Source organism: Bison bison, unplaced genomic scaffold (assembly GCF_000754665.1).
Source record: "Bison bison bison isolate TAMUID 2011002044 unplaced genomic scaffold, Bison_UMD1.0 scf7180017864284, whole genome shotgun sequence".
NCBI classification, from domain to species: domain Eukaryota; kingdom Metazoa; phylum Chordata; class Mammalia; order Artiodactyla; family Bovidae; genus Bison; species Bison bison.
The window spans coordinates 1,044,273-1,067,408 of NW_011494856.1; the positions used below are offsets into that span (position 1 = coordinate 1,044,273).

General features: G+C 45.3%; 1 protein-coding gene across 2 annotated transcripts in view; it reads right to left on the reverse strand.

Annotated features, from left to right (window-relative positions):
- The window catches only part of CLPB (ClpB caseinolytic peptidase B homolog (E. coli)), a 143,312-nt gene that overhangs the window by 60,847 nt on the left and 59,329 nt on the right, over positions 1-23,136 (reverse strand). The window contains exons 5-6 of one of the 2 annotated variants that reach the window (XM_010849494.1): positions 18,937-19,026; positions 3,633-3,761 (exon numbers count right to left, since the gene is read on the reverse strand). In XM_010849494.1, the coding sequence (XP_010847796.1) occupies positions 3,633-3,761; positions 18,937-19,026 (219 nt within the window). The remainder of the gene's footprint in view (positions 1-3,632; positions 3,762-18,936; positions 19,027-23,136) is intronic. The other variant, XM_010849493.1, reaches the window with a different exon arrangement.

Below are 23,136 nucleotides of genomic sequence, written 5' to 3' on the forward strand. Positions count from 1 at the left end.
TCACCAGGCAGAAGCAGGTATTTCCTCCTTGGTCTCCCCAGAGCCCTTTGTCCAGAACCCTGCTGGGGCACGCGCCTGCCGTCACTGCCTGTTTCCATATCTGTCTCCTCCACCAGTCTGCGCCTCTCTCAGGACAGTTTGCCAGATCCACCTTAGATGCCCTGAGGTCAAAGGTGACAACTGGCTTACCCAGAGTCACACTAAAGAGCTGAGATTTAAACCCAAGTCTGTCTGATCCCCAATTTTGTGTTCTTCTCACTATGTTATGGGGCCTCCTAAAGATGAAGTGGCCTTTCTGTGCTAAGCACCCATCGCGACAGTGAAGTGTTCAGAGGCAGCACTGTCAGAGCAGACCAGACCACCTGGAGAGGCTTCCTTAGAGGATCTAAGCTGAGAAGAGAGGGAGTATGATGGTGTTTTGGGCAGGGTGGAGAAGCTGTAGGCAGAAACAGAATTAAGAAGTCTTAGATAGGAGTACAGATTTCATGGGGAAGGAATGGGATTATAGCTGCCAGGGTGAGCATTTGATTTCTTTACACAATCATGGAGAATCTATCTGTACTTGGGACCTTTACAGACGTCATCACTAATCCTCACGCCCACTAATCCCTGTGATGCTTCCCAGATGTTATTTACTCATTTGGCTGTGGTGGGTCTTCACTACTGCATGCAGGCTTTCTCTAACTGTGGTGGGCGGGGGCTACTCTTTGTTGCAGTGTGGGGGCTTCTCACCACAGTGGCTTCTCTCATAGAGCATGGGCTCTAGGTGTGTGGGCTTCAGTAGTTGCAGTTCAGGGGCTCTAGAGTGCTGGTTAAGCAGCTGTGGTGCATGGGCTTAGTTGCTCCACAGTACATGGGATCTTCCTGACCCAGGGATCAAACCCATGTCCTCTGCATTGCAAGGTGGATTCTTAACCACTGGACCCCAGGAAAGCCCCTCCCAGCTGTTATTTTACAGACAAGAAAACTGAGGCTTAGAGAGATAAGGTAACATGTCTAAGCCAACAGAGCTAGTAGGTGGGGGAGCTGGGATTCAAACCCAGGCTGGCCTGACTCTAAAGCCCTGTTTATTACTCCATGCTGCCTCTTAAGGGGTCAGAGAACCTCCCACATTACCAGACTGCTGCTGCTGCCTGGACCTCCCCCAGCTCTCATGTGGGGACTGCTGATCAGAGGGCGAGTGCGGCTGCCCCCTCTAGCTCCAACCCTCTAAGATCTGGGGGCCCTAAATCCTTGTGGACTGAGCAATTTTAAGGACAAGAGTTGTGTGTGGATCCCATGAGCACAGGCTGGCCCCATGTCTAGGCCTGCTTTGGGTCTCACAGAGAAAGTCTCTAAGGTGCTGCAGCAAAGCCAGTGGCAAATATAGGCTGAAAAAGCTGGACGGTCAGGAAATCAGGGGCTGCCCTCCCTGAAACCTTCTGGAGGTCAGCTGAGGTCAGAAACTTTGGAAATGTTACTGGCAAGAGCCCCTAGGACAAGGGAACAGGATCCTGCCTCTCGGTTGGCTGGTCACACACACAAGCAGACCAAGAGAGGTCAAGGGGGGAGGGAGGTCAGAAGTTGGCAAGCCTGCAGGCCCTGAGGGATGGCCACTTGTTCAGGTCGGAAAGGGAGAAATCGGTGGGTTAATAGTTTTGGCCATTGAGGCTGGGAGGCTAGGGCAGGGGGTGTAAATGGATTCTGGGTAAAAAGGCAGGTGGGTGAAGTGTAAAGATGGGGGCTAAGGGCATCTGTTCCAAGTCAACAGGCAGGAACCATGCCCCTGGAACGGCTCAAATGGCCAGCCTTGGCCTGGGGGGTAAGGGTGGGGTGTTTCATAAAAGGCCCGTGCTTCTTCATTTTAAAGGTGTTCGATCTGCAAGGCTGGGGAGAGGGACTCTTTGTAGAATGAGTTTCTTGTCCATTTAGGGGCTGATGGGAAGTGGGGAATGTAAACCACTGGACAATAGCTGGGGGTATTGATTGATTTTAAGGCACGGCAGAGAGAAGCCCCATAGTGAACGTTCTAATTCTTAGCTACAAATGTCTCTCTTTGGAGAGCTTTCCAAAGGACAAAGTGAGTAGCATGTTACTTGGGGACGTTTTCTAAGTCTCTGCTCCTGTAAACAGTGAGTTCTTGCTCCAAAAGCACCAGTCATCCTAGATGCTGTCACCATATCCGTGAGCAGTGCTGCCCCTCGCAGTGTTCATTCCCAGACCAAGGTGCACACTGGCTGCACTGGGGCAGGTCCCTTGTAGGCTGTGGCTATGGGCTAGGCCTGGGTCTTAAGTCAGTGTGACTGTGGTGGATGGAAGGTGGTAGGACTTGAGGATTACTGGGAAACCCTTCCAGTCCAATCACAAACACTAGAAGATGATATGGGGACACTGGGCTAGAGAGGCGAAGATTCTAGGGCTGAAAGTACTTTATTTGAAGATGGGGTTTTGAAACAGTGATTGACTGCAGAGGACAGCTGGCAGAAGATACTAAGAAAATCATACCTACTTAAAAGAATCTATTTAAACCAGTCACAGCAGAATTAAAATGGAATGGGCTCCCAGGGAAGAAGGAGGGTTCCCTCAGTCTCTGAGAGACTTCAAAGAAAGACCAGCCAGCTAGCTGCTGGAGAGGTTTCTGCCAGGAGGAGAGAGGGTGGGCAATCAGGTAAACTGGAGGACTTCCAAAGATCCTTCGAGCTCCCAGGTTCTATGAAGAATGACCACTGACAAGGAATGCCTTGGTGTCCAGGCCCAAGAGAGGGTCCCTAAACCTTCAAAAAGTGCAGTGAAGGCATAAAACAGGAAGTCAGTGCCATAGTGCCATACCAACTCAGGGGCCTGGGCACCATGCATCCTCGCAGGATGCTTTCCTCGCTCTCCAAAGGAGAGGCTGGAGTAAGATAAGGGCAAGTGACTGCCTGGGAGGCCTCTGGCAGGTACCAGATCTGGACAGGACCAGACCAGTCTGAGTATGGGGATGGTATGTATTATCCCTCCAATACATCAGTGCTCTCCAAAAGAAGGGTAGTCAAACATTTGATAAAGATTTATTGAGTGTTTACTGTGTGTTAGGTACTATGTCAGGTGCTAGAATGAATCAGCCATAGTTCTCGCCCTCAGAGAGCTCAGAGTCAAGTTAGGGAGAAGGCTACTGAACACACACACACAAAATTCAAGATTGCAGCAAGTGCAACCATGGAAAAAGAATAGGGTGCAATGAACCAGAGTGATGGAAGAGGCCTGATTTAGACTGGGGTGGGGCAGGGGGATCAAGGTGGATGTCTTTTGAGTCTGAGGTTAGTAGAGATTTGAAGGCTCTCCCCCCTTGGTCCACCAGTCCTGCTCTGGAGGACACAGGGTAGAAGAGAGGATACTTTTGGGGAACGCAACAAGCAAAACTCAGAGCATGAACGTTCAGGAAGGATGGCATGGTACACCACACAACCGTAGGCAAAGAACACACTCCAGCCACATGAGGGTGAATCCCGCATGCACGTGGCCACTGTCACAGAGTACAGGCAGCTTTGAGGCTTTCCAGTCTGGGAGGGCAACACGGCTTTGGGGAAGCTTGGCATTCCTGGAGGAGAGAGGCAGCTAAGTCCACACTTCCTGCCGACTAAGCCCTCCGCCCCACTCACCCATGCTCTCACCTCCATCAAGCAGCTCCTTGACGGTCCGGTAGTCATCAGCGAGGACAGCATAGTGTAGGGCTGTGCAACCCTTGAAGCTGGCGCGGTTGTTCAGCCGGTTGTTGAAGTCATCCTCTCGGGTGACCAGGACTAGGGGGACAGCAACACAAACCCTTTCATTAGCAACAAATGCCAAGAGCCACCAATTTCACTTTCTTCCTCTTGGCATTTTTATTCCCTCATTCACTCATCTACTTCCTTAATAAACAAATAATGGCACCTACTATGTGCCTGGCCATCTGTGCTGGGAAAGAGGAAGAAAAACAGAGCCCGGTTAATTCCACATAGGTTTACTGACATCTATTATGTGATAAGATTCGTTTGGGGACATAGAAATGAATCAGATATGGTCCCTAACCTAACCTGACAAAGGAGGCAGACAATAAACTGATGTTTACAGTATTGCCTGAGATAAATGCTATTATATAACAGGATGATATAAAAAGCCAGAAGGGAGCTTAGCTCAATTTGGGCATGAAGAAAGGATCTCAAAAGATGAGAGTCTTGAAGGGTGAAGAAAAGCAGGCAAGGGCAAGACAGAGGGCAAATCAGGAGGCAGACAGAGGGTGTTCTCAGCAGAACAGTAACATGCCTCCTCTGTGCTCTGAAGATGTTTACAATCTAATATTTAATATTTTGTAAAGGATTTTTAAATTTATAAAAGCCATTAAGAATTTGAAACTACAGGAAAGTATAAAGGAGAAAAAGCATGATTATCTCAGCAATTTGAGAAATGGCATTTAATATTCTGGTATATGTCCTCTGATATCTATATTGATATTGATATGGACATTAGTAGATAGAAGATACCTGCATATATATCCTACATGTATATCTTACAAATTTGGAATTAATATATTGCAATTTTGTAATCTGCCTTTTTTCCCTTAATAAAATGTACTGCGAGCATTTTTTAAAGGCAGAAAGAACAAGTATTGCATGTGTCAAAGAACCAAAAACCCCTAGGCTCACTCAAGTGTTTTTATTAGTGACTCTCTCTCTCTAAATTGATACAAAAGAACCTAAAATCAGTTGCATCACTTTACAGGACCCTCTGGGTTACTGATCACACATGTGCCTGTTCATCGGGATAGTCACGACTTATGCTTGCTGTCCTCAACAGTCCCAGTATGGACAATATTTGGAAGGCTACTTAAATTCTGGGGCCTTTCCTTGGGAACTAAGACCCTACAGAACAATATCTATCCTGTGAAGGTGATGGGGTTTCTTTCTGCCTCATGTAGAAATTATCAGTGTACTTGCCTTATGTTCCTTCCTGAGCTTAGTTCACTGGAGGTGGAATTTGGGTCCTACCTACTTGTACCTGCTCCTCCCTGAGTCCACGGCACAGGGCCTGCAGAGGGCAGGCTCCTCCTACTTCCTACTGGATAAAGGCATGTAATTCAGTCAAGAGAGAACCTTGCCTATGTAGTCAAAAGCACCAGACAATTCTTAAGCCATTCTTTTCCAAGATGTCTTGGAACGGAGTTTATGCATTTCCCCCTCCTACAAAACTGAACTTCCTATTGAAAAGCCAGCAGACTGTCACGCTTCTTCCTAAACCTAACAGAGATTTCACCTAGATCACTTCATGGCAAATAGATGGGAAACAATGGAAACAGTGACAATTTTCTTGGGCTCCAAAATCACTGCAGATGGTGACCACAGCCACGAAATTAAAAGATGCTTGCTCCTTGGAAGAAAAGCAACAACAAACCTAGACAGTTTATTAAAAAGCAGAGACATTATTTCACCAACAAAGGTCCATCTAGTTAAAGCTATGATTTTTCCAGTAGTCACATATGGATATGAGTTGGACCATAAAGAAGGCTGAGTGCCAAGGAATTGATGCTTTTGAACCGTGGTGTTGGAGAAGACTCCTGAGAATCTCTTGGACTGCAAAGAGATCAAACCAGTCAATCCTAAAGGAAATCAATCCCGCATATTCATTGGAAGGATTGATGCTGAAGCTCTAATACTTTGGTCACCTGATGCAAAGAGCTGACTCGTTAGAAAAGACACTGATGCTGGGAAAAATTGAAGGCAGGAGGAGAAGGGGATGACAGAGGATGAGATGGTTGGATGGCATCACCGATTTAATAGACAGGAGTTTGAGCAAGCTCCAGAAGATGGTGAAGGACAGAGAAACCTGGAGTGCTGCAGTCCACGGTGTCGCAAAGAGCTGGACACAAATGAACAACTGAAGAACAACCACTGACCTTCTCTGCTCTTTGGCTGACATGGTCATTTCACACAATCTATGTAATTCCCCTAACTACTTTATATAGTGCTTGTTGCTTACCCGCTCAATCATGTTTGATTCCTTATGACCCCATGGATGTAGCCCGTCAGGCTCCTCTGTCCATGGGATTCTCCAGAGAAGAATACTGGAGTGGGTTGCCATTTTCTTCTCCAGGGTATCTTCCCAATCCAGGGATTGAACCTTGGTCTCCTGCATTGCAGGCAGATTCTTTACTGACTGAGCCACCAGGGAAACAGGCATTATAATTCTCGTTTTATAGATGAGAAAGCTAAAGTACAGAGGTCATACAGTTAATAAGTGGTTGCATGAGGATTAGAGCCCAGGTCTAATCTGAGTCCTCACGCTATTTCCCCATCACATCATGCTTTCACCCTCATTTTGCAAATGAAGGAATCAGAGCCCAGATGTTCTGGTCCTAGCCTTGGCTTACACTCTCTCTTCTTTCCCTGCTCAAGTGAAGGTGCCAGCATACTCTCTATGGAACCTGCCCTAACAGAGATCGGCCTGAGGTTTGTAGATAACACCCAGGTAAGATGGCTTAGGTGGTAGTATTTCAAATGTTTGGTCAAAATGAAGTTGTTGGAGTATGTAACTGGAGAACAGACCATACTTCCTTATGGTCTGGTGAATCAGTGGTCCATCAGCTCTTCTGCACCAGAGGCTCTCCCAACTGATGACCCCCACCCCTGGAGTGTTATCTGACCTTTCCTGGAGTAGGGTAAACAGGAAGAAGGCCTCTGATTAGCTAATATATATGTCCAATGTACAATGGTATCTGCATGTTTCTCATGCAGGACCTAACTTTAGGACCTAACTCAAAGATTAACTCAAACTCTTAGTTGAGAACAGTCTTATCAAATCATGGCAAGGGATTTTGTTTCCAGCCTACTGCAGATTAGAAGAAGCAAACTAGAAGGCTGGGAAGAAGTTTTCAGAATCAAGTATGTGGATCACAGTCCAGAGCTCACCAGGCGGGGAGGGAAAATAACAGTACAACAAAAACCTGAAAGAGGAAGCCAGAGAGTACAGTACCTCAAGAGCCAGTAGGGCACCACTGAATTGCCACACAGGACATTAACTGCTAGATACAGTGATGAACATGAGGAAAAGGGACAGTTGGTTCAAGAAAGCAGGAAGGGTATAACCCATTTTACAAAGAAAAGATATCATCCATTCAAATTGTATTCTTAATGAACACCATGCATGGTGGAAGCTTCTGGAGATATACTAATGAACAAGATACCCTTCTTGACTCTAAGAAGTTAACATCTGATGCAAGAATCAGACCACTGAACGGACAAATCATAAGTGTGAGACAGAGTTATACATGGGATGCTTACCATAAAAAGCACAAGAACTCAAGGGGCACAGCTGGGCTATTTGGTTCAGGGACAAACATCAGCATAGTGGCAGTGTCACAGCCCAGCTAATAAGGAATGTCTATGAAGAGAGTCCCTGCTCCCCTCTGAGGTCTCATCTCACCATCCCCTTCCTAATGCTCTTTCTAGCCTCTGAGCTTTTGCAAATACTATTCCACTGCCTGGAACATTTCCCTCTCTCTCACGCCATCAATTGACTAACTTCAATTCACTTTTAGGCCTCTGATTAAAAGTCACTTCCTCCAGTGATTCTTGCTAAGTTTGAGGTAGTTATTCCTCGCAAGAGCTTCCCTAGCACTTCAGGCGTCTCCCAATTACAGTATATATTACCCATTCCATTGCAATCACCTGATTACCTGACTATGTTACCCACTAAACCAAAAGCACAATGAGGAAAGGAAGTGTGACTGTCTTCCCCACAGTTATACCCCCAGTGTCTGGCCACAAATATATGCTTGACAAACACTTGTTGAATCAGCAAATGCATACATAATACATAATTAAGGCCCTACTATTACCTTGTTTTGGAATAATAATAATACCACCAGCCAACAGTATTTAATGGAGGAAGGAGAGTATAGCTGTTAAATAAGTGAGCTCTGGAGCCAGATCACTTGTGTTTGGGTCCCAGTTCTCACTTTACTGACTGTGTAATCTTGGGTAACTTACTTAACCTCTCTGTGCCAAGTTTCTTTACCTGTAAGTAGAGATGATTAACATGTTCTCTCATGGGATATCATAAGGATTAAATGAGACACTGTGAGTAAAGGGGCTTGGAACAGGACCTAAGAGTACCTCTTAGCCACTGTCAGTTATTATCCCTACTGTCTAGTCTTATGCTTCCAAAAGTGTACTCTCTCTACAATAAAAGGTCTGGGAATTTCTGCATACACTTTTCCCCTCCAAGAGGCACAGTTCTGAGTAAGAACCATCTATTTAATTTGGTGGTGGTGTTTAGTTGCTATGTCTTTTGTGACCACATGGATTGTAGCCCACCAGGCTCCTCTGTCCATGGGATTTTCCCAGGCAAGAACATTAGAGTGGGATACCATTTCCTTCTCTAGGGGGTCTTCCTGACCCAGGGATCGAACCCACATCTCCTGCATTGGCAGGTCTATTCTTTACCACTGAGCCACCAGAGAAGCCCTAATTTGGTTATTACTCAGCAGTTTTATGTTTGGCAGCCTCTCCACCCACCCCGTTAAAATCCTGCAGCACTGGTGTTCCATGGAACACTCTGGAACTGAACAGTGCGTAACAACATATAAAGCATTCCCTTTACTTATTTACTTCAGAACGACCCTGTGAGGTGGAAGTTCACTCTCCCCGTTTTACAGATGGGGAAGCTGAAATAGAGCAAGGTGCACAGCCAGTCAGTGGTGGAACTAGGACCCTGTCCAGGTTGGCTAGACCCATTTTGTGTTCTTAGCAGTAAGCTCTTTTCCCCTTGTCACCCAGCTTTAGAAGCCCTGTCCCAGGAGATCTTACTGAAACCCCCAGATCATTAGATCTCTATCAGAAAAAAAAAGTGTCTAAAGGTGGGAAAGAGGAGGTGTGTGCAGCATACGCCCTCACATTCTTACTTGCTCTTGTGGAGAAAGAGGAAGCAAACCCACAGAAGCTAAAGTGACTCATTCAGGGCCAGCTCACCAGCTGGCCACCACGGTGGTCTTTTGAGGCCCAGTGTGTACAGCTGGTCCTCAACCAGTGAACCATCCCCTTCCCAACAAAGACATCCACCAGCCCATCTCCAGCACAGGGGGAGACGGGCTCAAGCTCCTGCTTCCCCTCCAGGCCAGCCATCCCTGTCCCTTCACCCCTGTGGCCACAGAGAGAATGACACAGTATTACTTTGTCATCCTTCTGTTCCCACCTCTGCCTTTTGAGGTGCAAAGTCTATGCTGGGGTGCTGTGGCCAGGGTCAGCCTGGGGGCCTTGGCAGGTGTGCAGCTGATGTACACACAGCAGGATTTCCTGCACTCAGCAGTGTCAAGGAGTCAGGAGAGGTGAAAGGGGTCCCCAAAGCCCTCCCTATAGCTTGACCACTAGCTGCTGCTGCTGCTGCTGCTGCGTCGCTTCAGTCGTGTCCGACTCTGTGTGACCCCATAGACGGCAGCCCACCAGGCTCCCCCGTGCCTGGGATTCTCCAGGCAAGAACACTGGAGTGGGCTAGCACTGCTGAAACTGCAAAACAAAACAAGACAACGCCCCTCTGCCCCCAAATCACTGTTTCACATGATGAGAAACAGTAATCAAAGGTAAAGGACTCACACAGTCCTGAAATCTTAGATCTGCTACTTACTAAGGTCTTCTACCTGTAAAATGGGCATGACAAGCAATAATTTGAATATTAAATGAGAATCAAATCTGATAACAGATTTTAAAAAATATTACAAACATGTAGTAATGCTGCTTCCTCCCCCGGGGTCAGCACTGGGGATACAAAAGTGAATCACACATGGTTCTTGTCCTCACATTGCTAAGTCTATTGGAGGAGACTTTGAAAAAAGCTAAGTGAGGCAAAATGAGTTGTCTCCCAGTAACAAAAGCTTTACTGTCATTGCCTTGTGAGGAGGAAAGGCAACGTGCCACACCCAGGAACTCATGTCATCTACTGCCATGGAGTGCCTTTAAAAATAGGAGCATGTCTCCATGAGGGGGAACCTTTATGACTAACCTGATGAACATGAGGAGAACCCTTACATTTGTGCAGCACTTAAGGGTTTAGACAGCACTTCAAGGCAATTGTCCCCTCACCCCAGGTCAGCCTAAGACAGACAGGTCAAGTACTATTCTATTGAACAGAGGAGGAGACAGAAGTAAAGAGGCTGGGTGGCCTGCCCAACTCAGATGGCTAATCGGTCCTGAGCCGGCCTGGCTCCATCTTCCATATTGCACAGCTTCTGCCAGTGCCCACAGGCTCAATCCTCACATACCCCAGCATCAGCCCACCTGGCATGAAGCTCAGGGACTAAGCTAAGTTCTTATTGAGAGTCTCCAGGAGGAAGCCTCTGGGCTCTCAGCTTCCTTCCCATGAGGTGTTCTGTATCTACTACCTTGCCAAATCCTCACTCCTAGTGCATCACCAAGCTGCCTCCTCAGCTTCTGCGGGCACTGTTGTGCTTGTTTTTAGCCAGGGGATGGGTCAAGAGGGGGACTCCTTGCACTGGATGACTGTTCCTGGGGCAGGCAAGGCTTTTCATTCCCTTGCCCAGCCTGGATGGCTCTCCTTCCTCTCTAAGCCCTCCCTGTTCTTCAAAGTCCAATTCAAGGCCTTATCTTCCAGGAGGTCCTGTCCCCCCAGCTCTGCTCTGGAAGCCTGTCATGCTGATCGCGTGTATCTATTTACTACTTTACTACTTGTTTGTTTATTGTCTACAACACTTTGTGTAATACCTTTTTGGGTTATAATTTCCCTTCTGACTCCCCAGTTTCCTCATGGATGACAGAAACTAGTTCATAACATTTTTTATATGTATCCCACCCAGCATCACTTCAGTATTTCATGCAGCTTCAGCCATGAGCACAGAGGAGCCCTCATTCACCCCCTGCCCTGGAGCATGCCACCACTGAGCACCTCAGCACAGTGAATGTTATGAGAGGCATGTGTGCACACGGTCTGGTGGCAGCAAAGACGGACACATGTTAGGCGGCTTGGGGAGGAATCTCCCCAGGCAGAAACTGTCTGGAGGACGAGGTAGAGAAGAGCATTCCAGGAAAGGAAGTGGTGTTTGCAAATGACAGTGGGTGAAATTGCATTACCTGTCTGTACAAGAAACTGGTTCTCCAATGAACCTGGAATGCTGAATGAAGGCGGGTGGAGCAATGGGCGCAGATGAGGTTGCCCAGGCAGACAGAGGCCTGATCCTGAAAGGGGTTTGGACTCTGTTCTGAAAGCTATAGGCAGGCAACAGTTTTTGTTGACAAATTAAGCAGCATGGGGAACAGCAAGAACAAAAGACCAGGAGAAAAGTGAATTGGATTTAAAAATGGTTTCCACTAAACTTGCTATGTATTTCAATCCTTCCATGTCCCAGATTCCTTATTTTTAAAGTGAGGAGTTTTTCTCACATCCATGGTTCATAAACTTTAGTGGCATGAGAATCATGTGGGTAACTTGTAAGAAGCACTGGACTAGTCTCTGAGGGCCCTTCGCATTCTAATTCTCAGGGATGGCAGCCGGGAGGAGCTACCCCACGCCCGAGGCCCGGGGCAGCGGCTGGGAGGAGCAACCCCACGCCCGAGGCCAGGGGCAGCAGCTGGGAGGAGCAACCCCACGTCCAAGAAGCGGAGGGCCGAGAGGAGCTACTCCACATTCAAGGTCAGAAGGGGCGGCGGTGAGGAGATACCCCTCGTCCAAGGTAAGGAGCAGCGGCTGTGCTTTGCTGGAGCAGCCATGAAGAGATACCCCAAGTCCAAGGAAAGAGAAACCCAAGTAAGACTGTAGGTGTTGCGAGAGGGCATCAGAGGGCAGACACACTGAAACCATAATCACAAGAAAGATGCAAGGCTGGCCAAACCCATCCCATTTCCAAATGCCTGATTCCACTCTAGGGAAGCCAAGGATGTCTGGGCACCAGAATGTTCTTCCCAAATCCCATGTGTAGAAAGTTAAAGCAAAGCCCCCTAAGACACCAAGTCTCGGGATACTGGAGACCTCTAATGTCTCACTCAAACTGCCTCTCCCTGCCAAAATCCAACTTAAATTAGGTCTTCCTGTACCATATATTCTAGTCTGTTTCCTTGTTTATCCAGCAAAGTATTGCATACTTTCCATGGGCTGGGCCATGGCAATAAAGAGGCCCTGCCCTGAAGAGCTTACAAATGCTGCAAGTAACACTGAAAGAATCTTTTACGAAGTATCACTGAAAGGGAAGAGCTCAGAATACTGAGGTGGAAAGACCTGGATTCTAAACTTTGGTGATGCTGGAAAATTATTCCAGACCTCTGAGCTTCAAATTTCTCCCTGATAAAATGGGAGCACTGATATCTATAGATTGTATTGCTGTGAACATTGAAATGATGTGATACAGTGAAGGGCGCAGGAAGTGACTATACCTAGGAAACGGTACAAACTAACATGTAATTTTCAAACTAAAATATCCTCCCCTGTTCTGTAACCTGTAATATATCCACATTCCCCTGTTGACTTTCAGAGGCTCTCCTACCTGGTCCTAATGTCTCTAAATAAACTGTTAACTCCTCCCTTCCTGCTAGTGAGAACTCCCCACCACCATGAAAGGATCCTACCAGGGATCCTCAGTAGGCAGCACTATGTATCAGAAAGAGCATAAAGGTCAGAGTCAGTCAGACTGGTAAGCAAAACTCACTGTACAACTTTGATCAGATTAACATCTTTGAGAATCTGTTTTCTCATCTGCAAGATAGATATCATCACCCTACCTCACAAGACTGAACAGCAAAACCAATTTAAAAATGGAAAAAGAATCTGAGAAAGTATTTCTCCAAAGAAGATATACAAATGGCCTAAAAGCACATGAAAAGATGCTCAACATCATCAGTCATCAGGGAAATGCAAATCAAAACCATGAGATACCACATCACATCCACTAGAATGGTTAAAGTAAAAAAGACAGGAAGTAACAAGTGCTGCTGAGGATGTGGAGAACCTGGACCCCTCACGCGTGACTGATGGAAATGTAAAATGGTGCTGTCACTTTGGAAAACAGTCTCGTAGTTCTTCAAAAGGCTAAGTACTGAGTTACTATATGAGCCAACAACCCTAGATATACACCCAAGAAAATAAAAAACACTATGTTCACACAAAAATTGGTACAAAAACATTCACAGCAGCATTATTCATGATAGTCAAAAGTCAAAACAACCAAAATGTCTCTCAATTGATAACTGGATAAACTAAATGTGGTATAGCCATCAATAGAATATTATTCAGCTATGAAGAGGAATGAAGTATTGATACATGCTACAACACGGACGAACCCTGAAAACAAGTCAAAAAGAATTCAGCTACAAAAGATCACATATTGCATGATTCCATTTATATGAATTGTAAATCTATGGAAACAGAAAGTAGATTACTGGTTGTGTAGAGCTAGAGAGCGTTAAGAGAAGTGCAGAATGACTGATAACGGGTATGAGGTTTCTTTATGGGGCGATGAAAATGTTCTAAAATTGTGGTAAGAGCAGCACAATTCTTGTGAATATACTATAAACCACAAAATTACACACTTTAAATGAGTAAACTATGTGGTATGTAAATTACTCAATAAAGCTGTTCTATTAAAAAGTGTAAGGAACTGAGCACATTGCCTGGCATGTACTGTGTCTGTGTATGAAGTCGCTCAGTCCTGTCCGACTCTTTGCGACCCCATGGACTGTAGCCCGCCAGACTCCTTCTGTCCATGGGATTCTCCAGGCAAGAATACTGGAGTGGGTTGCCATTTTAAGGTGCAATACATGGTAATAAATTTATTCTTGTGCCCTTTCCTCTTCTTTTTAAAAAATTTATGTATTTACCATATTTATTTTTGGTTACACTAGGCCTTTGTTGCTGTGTGTGGGCTTTCTCTAGTTGCAGCGAGCAGTGGCTATTCCTCCTTGTAGTGCTCAGGCTTCTCTCTGTGGCAGCCTCTCTTGCTGCAGGGCACAGGCTCTAGGGTATATGGGCTTCAGCAGTTGTAGCTCATGTGCTCAGCAGGTGCAGCTCACAGGCTCTAGAGCAGGGGCTCAGCAGTTGTGGCACACAGGCTTAGCTGTTCCACGGCGTGTAGGATCTTCTCAGAACAGGATTGAACCCACGTCTCCTGCACTGGCAGGTGGATTCTTAACTACTGTACCACCGGTGCGGTCCCCCTCTCCTCTTTCTGATGCCACTCTAACCACGGCCAGAACCACCTCTTATGGTAACACTGTAGGATAGGTAAGGCTCATTGCAGACAGCCCATTTTATACTTAGTGGAGGGTCACAGGTGAGTTCTGAAGGCTAATATCCCAGGACTAAGAGTCGTGTGTGTGTGTTTAAAACTCGGAGTAATAAGAAAATAATGGCTTCCATTTACTGAGCACTTACTATGTGCCAGGTACTGTGTGAGGAACTTTACAACTATTTTCCTTGAAAGAATCACACTAGGCTGTCATCATTCTTATTTAGTAAAAGAAGTTGGCACTTAGAGAGGTTATGTAGCTTATTTCTGGTCATGGTGGCAGTCAATAACCAAGCTAGTTTGTTTACCTCCAAGGCTGTTACTTTGTTCTCTATACCACAGCTTCACTATTTCTTCCTTTTGTTTATCTACAAAAGGAGATAAATGTTTTACCCATTCTTTACAACTCAAGAAGTCTGATTTTCACTGATCTCCCTCTCCTGCCTTCTAGTATTGTGCAGTCCACATCAAATTGGTTAACATTTTCTCTTACATAATCTTTTGTATTTTCAGACTGTTTCATGCATACACTCTTGAGCATTGCAGGTGTTCCATAAATACGTCTCTCCAAGTAGAAAAGAGGATCTTGAAAGACCCTGTGTCTTACAGGTCTCTTTGCCCTTCATCTAGAGAATGGTCATCTAGGCTGGTCTGTGGCTAGAGGGTTAGACCCCACTTAAAAATGGTTCTCACAAACACCATGCTCCCTGCCCATAGACTAGAAGATTTCTCCTTAAGAACAGGACCCTGTTTACCTCATTATACCTAATCATAGTGTAACATGAGACCCAACACATAGCAAAAGGTCAGAAAGGTTTGATGAATTAAAGAGAAGACTGAGCTAGCACTTACTCTACTGGAGACACGTCAAGGGCAGCCTTCCCATAGAGGGACCCCCAAGCCCATCTTCTCTCATCCCAAGGAAGAGAAGGGGGAGAGCAGGAAGGTCGGCCTGGAACCTTAAGATGAAAGGTTGCTGACTCTGCCTGTGACCCCAGACAGTCAGTGTGGCATCTTCTCTGGCCTACGACATTCATCTGACCACAGACTCAGGTAGAGCTTTCCAGAGCCCACGTCTCACCTGCACATAACCAAAATCTAAACATGGGCAAACTCTTAGGAATCTGTTACTGTTATCTGTTATACTGTTAGCTAGAGACCCACCATGGAGAAGGAAATGGCAACCCACTCCAGTGTTCTAGCCTAGAGAATCCCAGGGACGGGGGAGTGTGGGGGGCTGCCATCTCTGGGGTCACACAGAGTCAGACATGACTGAAGCGACTTAACAGCAGCAGCAGCAAAGACCCACCAACATTTCCACCACTTCCCATCTCTCCTAATCCTCCCTGGTATCCAGAGCCCTGTGATTTGTCCTATAATTACCCTGGGCTCACCATCTCCCATCCCCCTGCTCCTACGCTGATCCTGACCAAAGCAGGGTTCTTCCAGGTCTGGGGCTCCTCTGGGCAGGGCCACAATACGAGGAAGGAGCCTGTCCTCTTTGCCAGCTGTGCTACTCAGTTGGCCAAACTTGGTCCCTGTGTGCTCCTCATCTCTACACCTGCTTGCCTCTCTTCTGCCTTTTCTTCAAGATGCTAAAAACTTGCAATAAAAAACAAATACAAAATGCTGTAATTAATAGCCAATTCCAAGCCAACCCAGCATCTCTACTAATAAACCTCAACATTTGCAAAAAGAACAATAAATTCTGCATCTCTCTGGTTCTGGGGTGGTCTCTTATATACACTTGGTGTGTGTGTATGTATGTGGGTAAGTGTGTCTACATATATATTTATTTCCCTTTATTTCCCATCCAGGGAGGGGCAGAATAATGAACTGCGTGCGTCAGGGAAGATGAATCTGAGATACTAGGGAGCAGTGCAGTAAAAAGATTAAAGTGTTATTATTGTTGGTTTTTTTTCCCCCATGGTCCATTGTGACAGCTCGACCGTCATCTGTAAAAAATGTCTCGGCGAGAGATAATCATCGGAAACTCAATAAAGCGTCAGGGGGAGCCTCAGCCCCCATCAATCACTGGGTGCCTGGAAAATTTCAGCTCTCTGTCTCCCTTCCTGCTATCCATATAAATGTCTCTAATATATTTTGCGTGGTGTGTGGGACCCACCCCTGATTTGGAACTTTTGATGAAAAAACATTTATATACAAAATATGTAAATCAGTTAAAAATCACAAGACTATAGTTCTTTGCCACCCCATCCCATTTTTGCCTTATTTTTATAAATGCATCAAATGTATTATTTTTAATAAAACATGTCAACTAGTCTATCTCCTCCTAGTCAAACATATATATAGATGTGGAGGGCTAAAAGGATGGAAACAATTAACCTAACTAGCTGCTATACTTAATCCTGAAGTTGGCCAAAAGGCCTAAAGGATAGATAGTGCATTGTCCATTTGAGTGACTCTACGGGGGCTGACACTGCTGAGAAATGACATGTAGAACCACTGGTGCTGAAGGTGTGACAAGGCTCTGACAATGATGAGGAAGAGGCAGGGACGTTATTAAAAATAATAACTTGCCCAAATAGCTTTTGGCCTGGCAGATTCCCAAATTTTCCAAGACTTTGGACAAATCAGAGGTTTTGAGCCAAGTGTGGGGCACATATTGGCTGACATTGGTGCTGGGTTCTCTAGAGAGCATGAGATGGTTCTGCTGGCATTTGACATCATCTCTCTGCCTCAGTTTCCCTCAGTGCCTATGTCACAGGGTTGCTGTGAGCATGCAATAAATTAAGTACCAATAAATGTAACCTGCTGCTGCAGCTATTATCATCACATCTTATTACCATCACTTTCCCCCTGCTTCTCCACTGTGGAAGGAGTCAGTTCCTGTAGTACCCTCTCCTCTAGGACCTGCAAGGCTCCTCTCTGCCTAAGAGGTTAAGTCCAAGCATCTGGATCTGGCCCCAGCCTACTCACTTTAAAGCAGCACCTTTACTGCTCATTACCCTCTAAAATGAATCTTCTGCTGTATGGATGCTTCACCCTAACAAATTTACTTGCTGCCCCGAAATATATTTTTTCCATTTCCCACCTCTGAAAATTCTGGACATAACATAGGCCCTTCTCTGAAAAAGTGAAAGTGAAAGTCGCTCAGTCATGTCCGACTCTTTGCGACCCCGTGGACTATACAGTCCACAGAATTCTCCAGGCCAGAATACTGGAGTGGGTAGCTGTTCCCTTCTCCAGGGGATCTTCCCAAGCCAGAGATTGAACCCAGGTTTCCCACACTGCAGTGGATTCTTTACTAGCTGAGCCATCAGGGAAGCTCACACACTTCTCTGATTATACACAATTTATACTCAGTTGCTATAAAACTCAGTTGCTCTATAAAACCTTCTTATACTTCAAGGCTCAAATACCATTTTATTTCCTGAAGCTTCAGACAGATTCTCTTTTTTGAGCTCTGATAGTCCTTGTTATCAGCATCTCTGACTGGACCCTTGTCAAACATAATCTTGGTCATGTCATCAATCTTTATTATTATTATTGCCAGCACCTTATATGTGTATGATACCTTGTATTTTCTCAAGTATTTAATAAGTATTTTAATTTGATCTTCGTAATAAGCCTATGGTATAGAATATATTATTCTCTACAGAAGAGAAAATCAAGGCTCAGAGAGATAAAGAGAATTGCCCAAGGTCACACCGGTGATGGCCAAGCCATCCCTTGAACTCGAAGATAATGTTTAGCTCTTCACAGATAACAGTTTGCTACCGCTGAAGGCTGTGGTAGAGATACTGAAGCACTGGAAGACTGTGTCAGAGACACTGAATGAAGTTTTATAAGAGTATGATGACGATAATGATGATGATATAAAAACAGAAATTTACATTAATGGAATTCCTTCTATGTTCTAGGTTTTAGGCTAAGGATAAACATACTACTTCTAACTCTCCCACTAATGTTTATTTTACATATAAGGAGACAGAGCCTCTAAGAGGTACAGAAAATTGCCCTAGGTGTCACAGCTATTAAGTGTTCTGTACACCCATAATACCATGCTTAAGCACACAGACTCTCTAAGAATGAAACTTCAAGTGAAAAAAAGAGTCTCTTCCAGGGAGAAGGTCCAGATGAATTTTTTTAAAGCAGTTCAAGCATAAATAGCCTAGATCACCTACTCAAAGAGTGCGAGCCTGTTAGAAATGCAAAATTTCAGGTCCAACCCCAGACACACTGAATTAAAATCTCAGGATCTGGGAATGGGGCAGGAATCTGTGTTTTTGACACGCTACATCTAGGGTGTAAAAAATCTTATTCTCTATAGATGAGAAAATCAGGGCTCAGAGATATAGAGAATTGCCCAAGGTCACACAGGTGATGGCCAAGCCACTCTTTGGACTCTGAGACAGGTGATTCTTATGTCCTTACTGCTAAGTCACTTCAGTCGTGTCCGACTCTTAGTGACCCCATGGACTGCAGCCTACCAGGCTCCTCTGTCCATGGGATTTTCCAGGCAAGAGTACTGGAGTGGGGTGCCACTGCCTTCTCCGTTATGTCATTGGAACCATTATTATTCCCATTTCAATTTGTCTCCAAGGGCACAGATTCTCTCTGCTGTGCCTGGGTAGGGCTGGGCATGCAGTGGGTGCTGGGTGTTAACTTATATTGAATAGATGAGCTAAGGTAAGACTACTCCTTAGCAATGTTCTGGGGAGAGGGAAAAATATTATAGAGAGCAGTTCCATTACCGCCAGTGGGGACTCCTAGCCATCTCCTGAACTCCAGGGCACTTGTCCACTGGTCTGTGATGTGCCAGCTTGCATCGTCCTGTCCCCCATCTGAAGACACAGAGATGGGGAGGTCAGCTGGAGCAGGCCAGGACCTGCAGCCCTTGGAGCTATGGGAAGAGAGCCACCCGGGCTGGGGGTGGGGTTAGGGTTGGCCTTGGCAGGTCCAGCGGGGCAAAGCAGGCCCCTATCCCAGGAAGGGCCCTGTGCCAACCCAGCTTCTGCACAACTCATCTTTATTTAGCCGCCACTTGGAGCTGAGAAGAGAAGCTGATTTACAGCCTGCTCTGGCTACGTTTCTGCCGTGTTTTATTGTTTTAATTGTGTATATGAGAGGCGCTCAGAGTGCTCGCGTGCATTTTTGACAGCCCCAGACACCCAAGGTTTATAACAGTTACTTACAAGCAGCCAGGGGCATCCCTGACTGGGTGACTTGTTTACTGTTACCACTAATTTACTGCCTCCTCCACCTGAGGATTGGGGCCCACACCCAGCAGCCAGCTACAAGTGGGACTCTCCTAGAGTGGGGCTCAAGGCACCGCATAGAATGTGGTCAGAATCAGGGGATGAAGTGGTAGAGAAGTAGCTGTGATCTCCAAGCTCCCCTTCATGTGTCCCCTCTGTGCCTTTGCTCAAGCGTGATCCCTGCTTAGAATATCTTTTCTTTTTTTCTCCTCTCTCCACTATCCAAAGCCTGGCTCAAATCCTACTTCAAAGTACATTACTTGCTCTGAAGATAAGCCTCAAGTTTCCAGAACCTTGGAAATCACATGGCTGACAGGAACCTGGAAGCAATATAATCTAATGACCCTTTACAGAATCCCTGATGGGCAGCCAGCCAGCCAGCCTCTGTCAGTACCCCATGAGTGGTGAGTTGCTCAGTACCTCTATGGCAAATTTCCTGCCTTTCATTGAGCAAAGACCCAACTCCACAGAGAAGTTCTTCATCATATGCTACTGTGCTTTACATGCGATTATTTCTAGTCATTCAAATGACTCTTTAGGATGGGTATTGTCATCCCTATGTTATAGATGAGAAAACCAAAATTCAAGTGGCTTAAGGTCCCATGACTGGTTGCAGAGCTTAAGTGAACCATAACTTCCTGGCTCTGAAGCCTCACTGTGCCTCTGAAGATGACATTCCGAAAGCTGAAGAGAACAGAACAGTCAGCCAATGAGGCCAACAGCCTTATTGCACTAACACCTGCACCAACAGCCCTGCTCTCTACCCTGAAACACCAACACTGACAAGAGTGGAAGACACTGTAACATGCCAGCTGAGCAGGCTTCTTGCTAGAGAAATACCAAACAGGAGAAGCAATTCACCAGGAATGGTGAATGAGGCAGCTGATAGCAAAGCCTCAGCAACAAAGAGGTTTCTTTTCTCTCTAGGCTCTGCCCATTCTGAGCAGGCAGGACAGACACAGAGCACCTCTCTGAGAGAAGAAAACCACACAACTTCTCCAATACCTTTCAGTCTCCTTGCCTGGATCCTCGTTCCTCCTCCCAACACCTTAAATGCTGGTATCCTGAATGAGGGACTTGTCCTCCTATCCCTTTGCTTTAACCCCTTTCCTCAAGCAGTTTCAGTCACATTCATTATTTTAACTACCAAGCAAATGCTGCCAGATGTCTTTAAATTGCAGACCCACTCATCCAATGGTTCATCCAAAGCAGAAACCAAGGTGACAGGTGCCTCCTTTTCCATCAATTCCCACATTCCATGGAGTACTCAATATCCTCCTTTTTCAAATATCTATTTCTCTCCACTCCCAAATATTTCTTTTAGAAATCCCCAGAAGTGAGAAGTGCATTTTGAGGGAGAGGACCATGGTTTCTCAACCAGTTCTCAAAGGGATCAAAACATTAAGAACCATTGGTAACCTCTCCTCTCCAATTCATTCCCATCCCATAAGAATGGTCCATCTAAACTGCTAATGTAAACTGAGCATTCCTCTACTTGAAATCCTTCAGTGGCCTTTAGAAAACACTATGAGCTCCCTAGAATTGCCTTACAGAGTCCTTCCCACGTAGAACCCTGCCTCCCCCTATGGTCTTACTTCTAGCTGTTCTAAGTACTGTGGCAGATGATTCTACCTGCTATCACTTAGCCCTTATCTCTGCATGTGTTGTTCCTTCTGCCTGGAAAGTCCATCCTGGTTAGCCTGCCTGGCAGTCTCTGACTCAACCTTAAGACTCAATTCAAAGTCACTTACCCTGTGACACTTCCCAGACACCAGTCTGCCCTCAGGAAGAGGGCATCACTACCTATACAAGTGCTACCTATATCCTTTGTACATCCATCTACCTTTGCATTTATCAGTCTGCACTGGGATGCCTGTTCATAGGTCTGTCTTATTACTTGACTGAGAGAGCAGATCATATATATTGAGGGACTAGATCATATATATTCCTTTTAATTTATTCCCAGCATCTGGCAGAGTGCCTGGCACTCAGGAAGTACATGCTCAATTATAAATGAACCAAATTAATAAGCAGTTGTAACTGTAGAATACTTTATGATTCACACATCACATCTCTTCAACTTCATAATAATACTGAAAAAGTAGACAAGGGATATATTACAGGGGTTTAGGGAGGTCTTGCCAAAGTCAAACTGTAACTCAACACTTCCCTTCAGTACTGACCACAGGCTGAGCCCCACAGAAATATCTATTAGAAATTTAGTGAACTAGATGGCACTGACTCTATGCTCCAATACTGAAGAACTTTCCTATGAATTCGCCTGCACACACTCTGGGCAAGGGGCTTGTAACTCTTCTCCTTAACCTCCTCACATATCCCCAGGTCAGGTAGTTTCCCATGAAAAAGTCAATCCAATAAAAAAAAAAAACCCAAAAACCAAGACTCTTGTTTTTGTCTACTTCCTCAGTGAAAATGACCCTGAGCTGGGTACAGTGACTTGCATACAGTAGACAATCAATAAATACTGGTTGAATGGATGAATGAATGAGATATTTCTAAATGGGAAAAGGAAAGAAAAGTATGTTTATCAAGGAGCTAAAGGCTTAGGCTAGTAAGGAGAGGAGAACTCTGAGATGATTATAAAGGACCGTCACTCTCCAGGTTCCGAGTCAGAAAGCAGAGCACATGAAGTCCAAGTGCAGAGTACATCCACACTGACACACCAGGGAAATCAGAGGAACTGCCAGAAAACCACAGCCAGCAAAGGCAGCCTGGAATTCAAAATGGAGAAAAAGCTATGAGTTAGATCTTTCAAGCCACAGAGCAGTGAACTTATGAATGATTGTTGATAGTTATTGCTTAAATCTAGAATTTATTTATATTTAATGGTTCTGAAACACTTAGGTGATTACTGGGCACCAGTGTGGGTTTGCTAGGGATAATACAAAACCATGCCAGAATAACCTAACATCTTGCTGGGCAAGGATTCCTATGCAACAAATTAAGACAAATGTTAAACATGTCTTTATTTCTCTACATGTCTTAAACATGTAGAGAATCTCCTACAATTTTGTGGACAAGATGGGAGAAATGGAGGCTAGAAAAGAAAGAAGTTTGGAGGATTTACAATTCTGACTGTTGAATAATGCTTCTAAATTGTCCTGATCATGAATGAGTTCCAGGGCTCTGTACTTAATAGAGTCCTTATAAACACTGTAATCAAAGACTGGCACATGAAGTGCATGATGGCAGGGACCTTGCTTGTCTTACAGTGCTGAGACCAGTCCCTGCTAGATAGGAAAATAATCAATTAAATTTTTAAAATTACTTTTGAATAAGTAAATGAGTCCATAGAAAGCCTATTCACTAAATTTGCAGATCATATAAATTAAGAGATAGTTAATATTTCAGTCTGCATTTCATGAGAGATATATTAGTCTGTTCCAATATTTCTGTTGCCTACCTACCTAGAATGTAGGCTGGCTAGCACAAGAGTTAAAAAAATTCAAAGGAGGTTGATTAAAAAGGCAAAGAAAGAGAAGGAAGCAAGGGAGGGAGGGAAGGAGGGAGGAAGGATAGGAGAGAGGATGGGAGGGAGGGAGGGAGGAAGGAAAAGAGAAAGGAAGGAGAGAAAAAAGAAAATATCTAAAACAAAGTTGGCAAACTACAGCCTATGGGCCAAATCCAGCCTGCTGCCAACTTTTGTAAATAAAGTTTTATTGGAACACATCCATG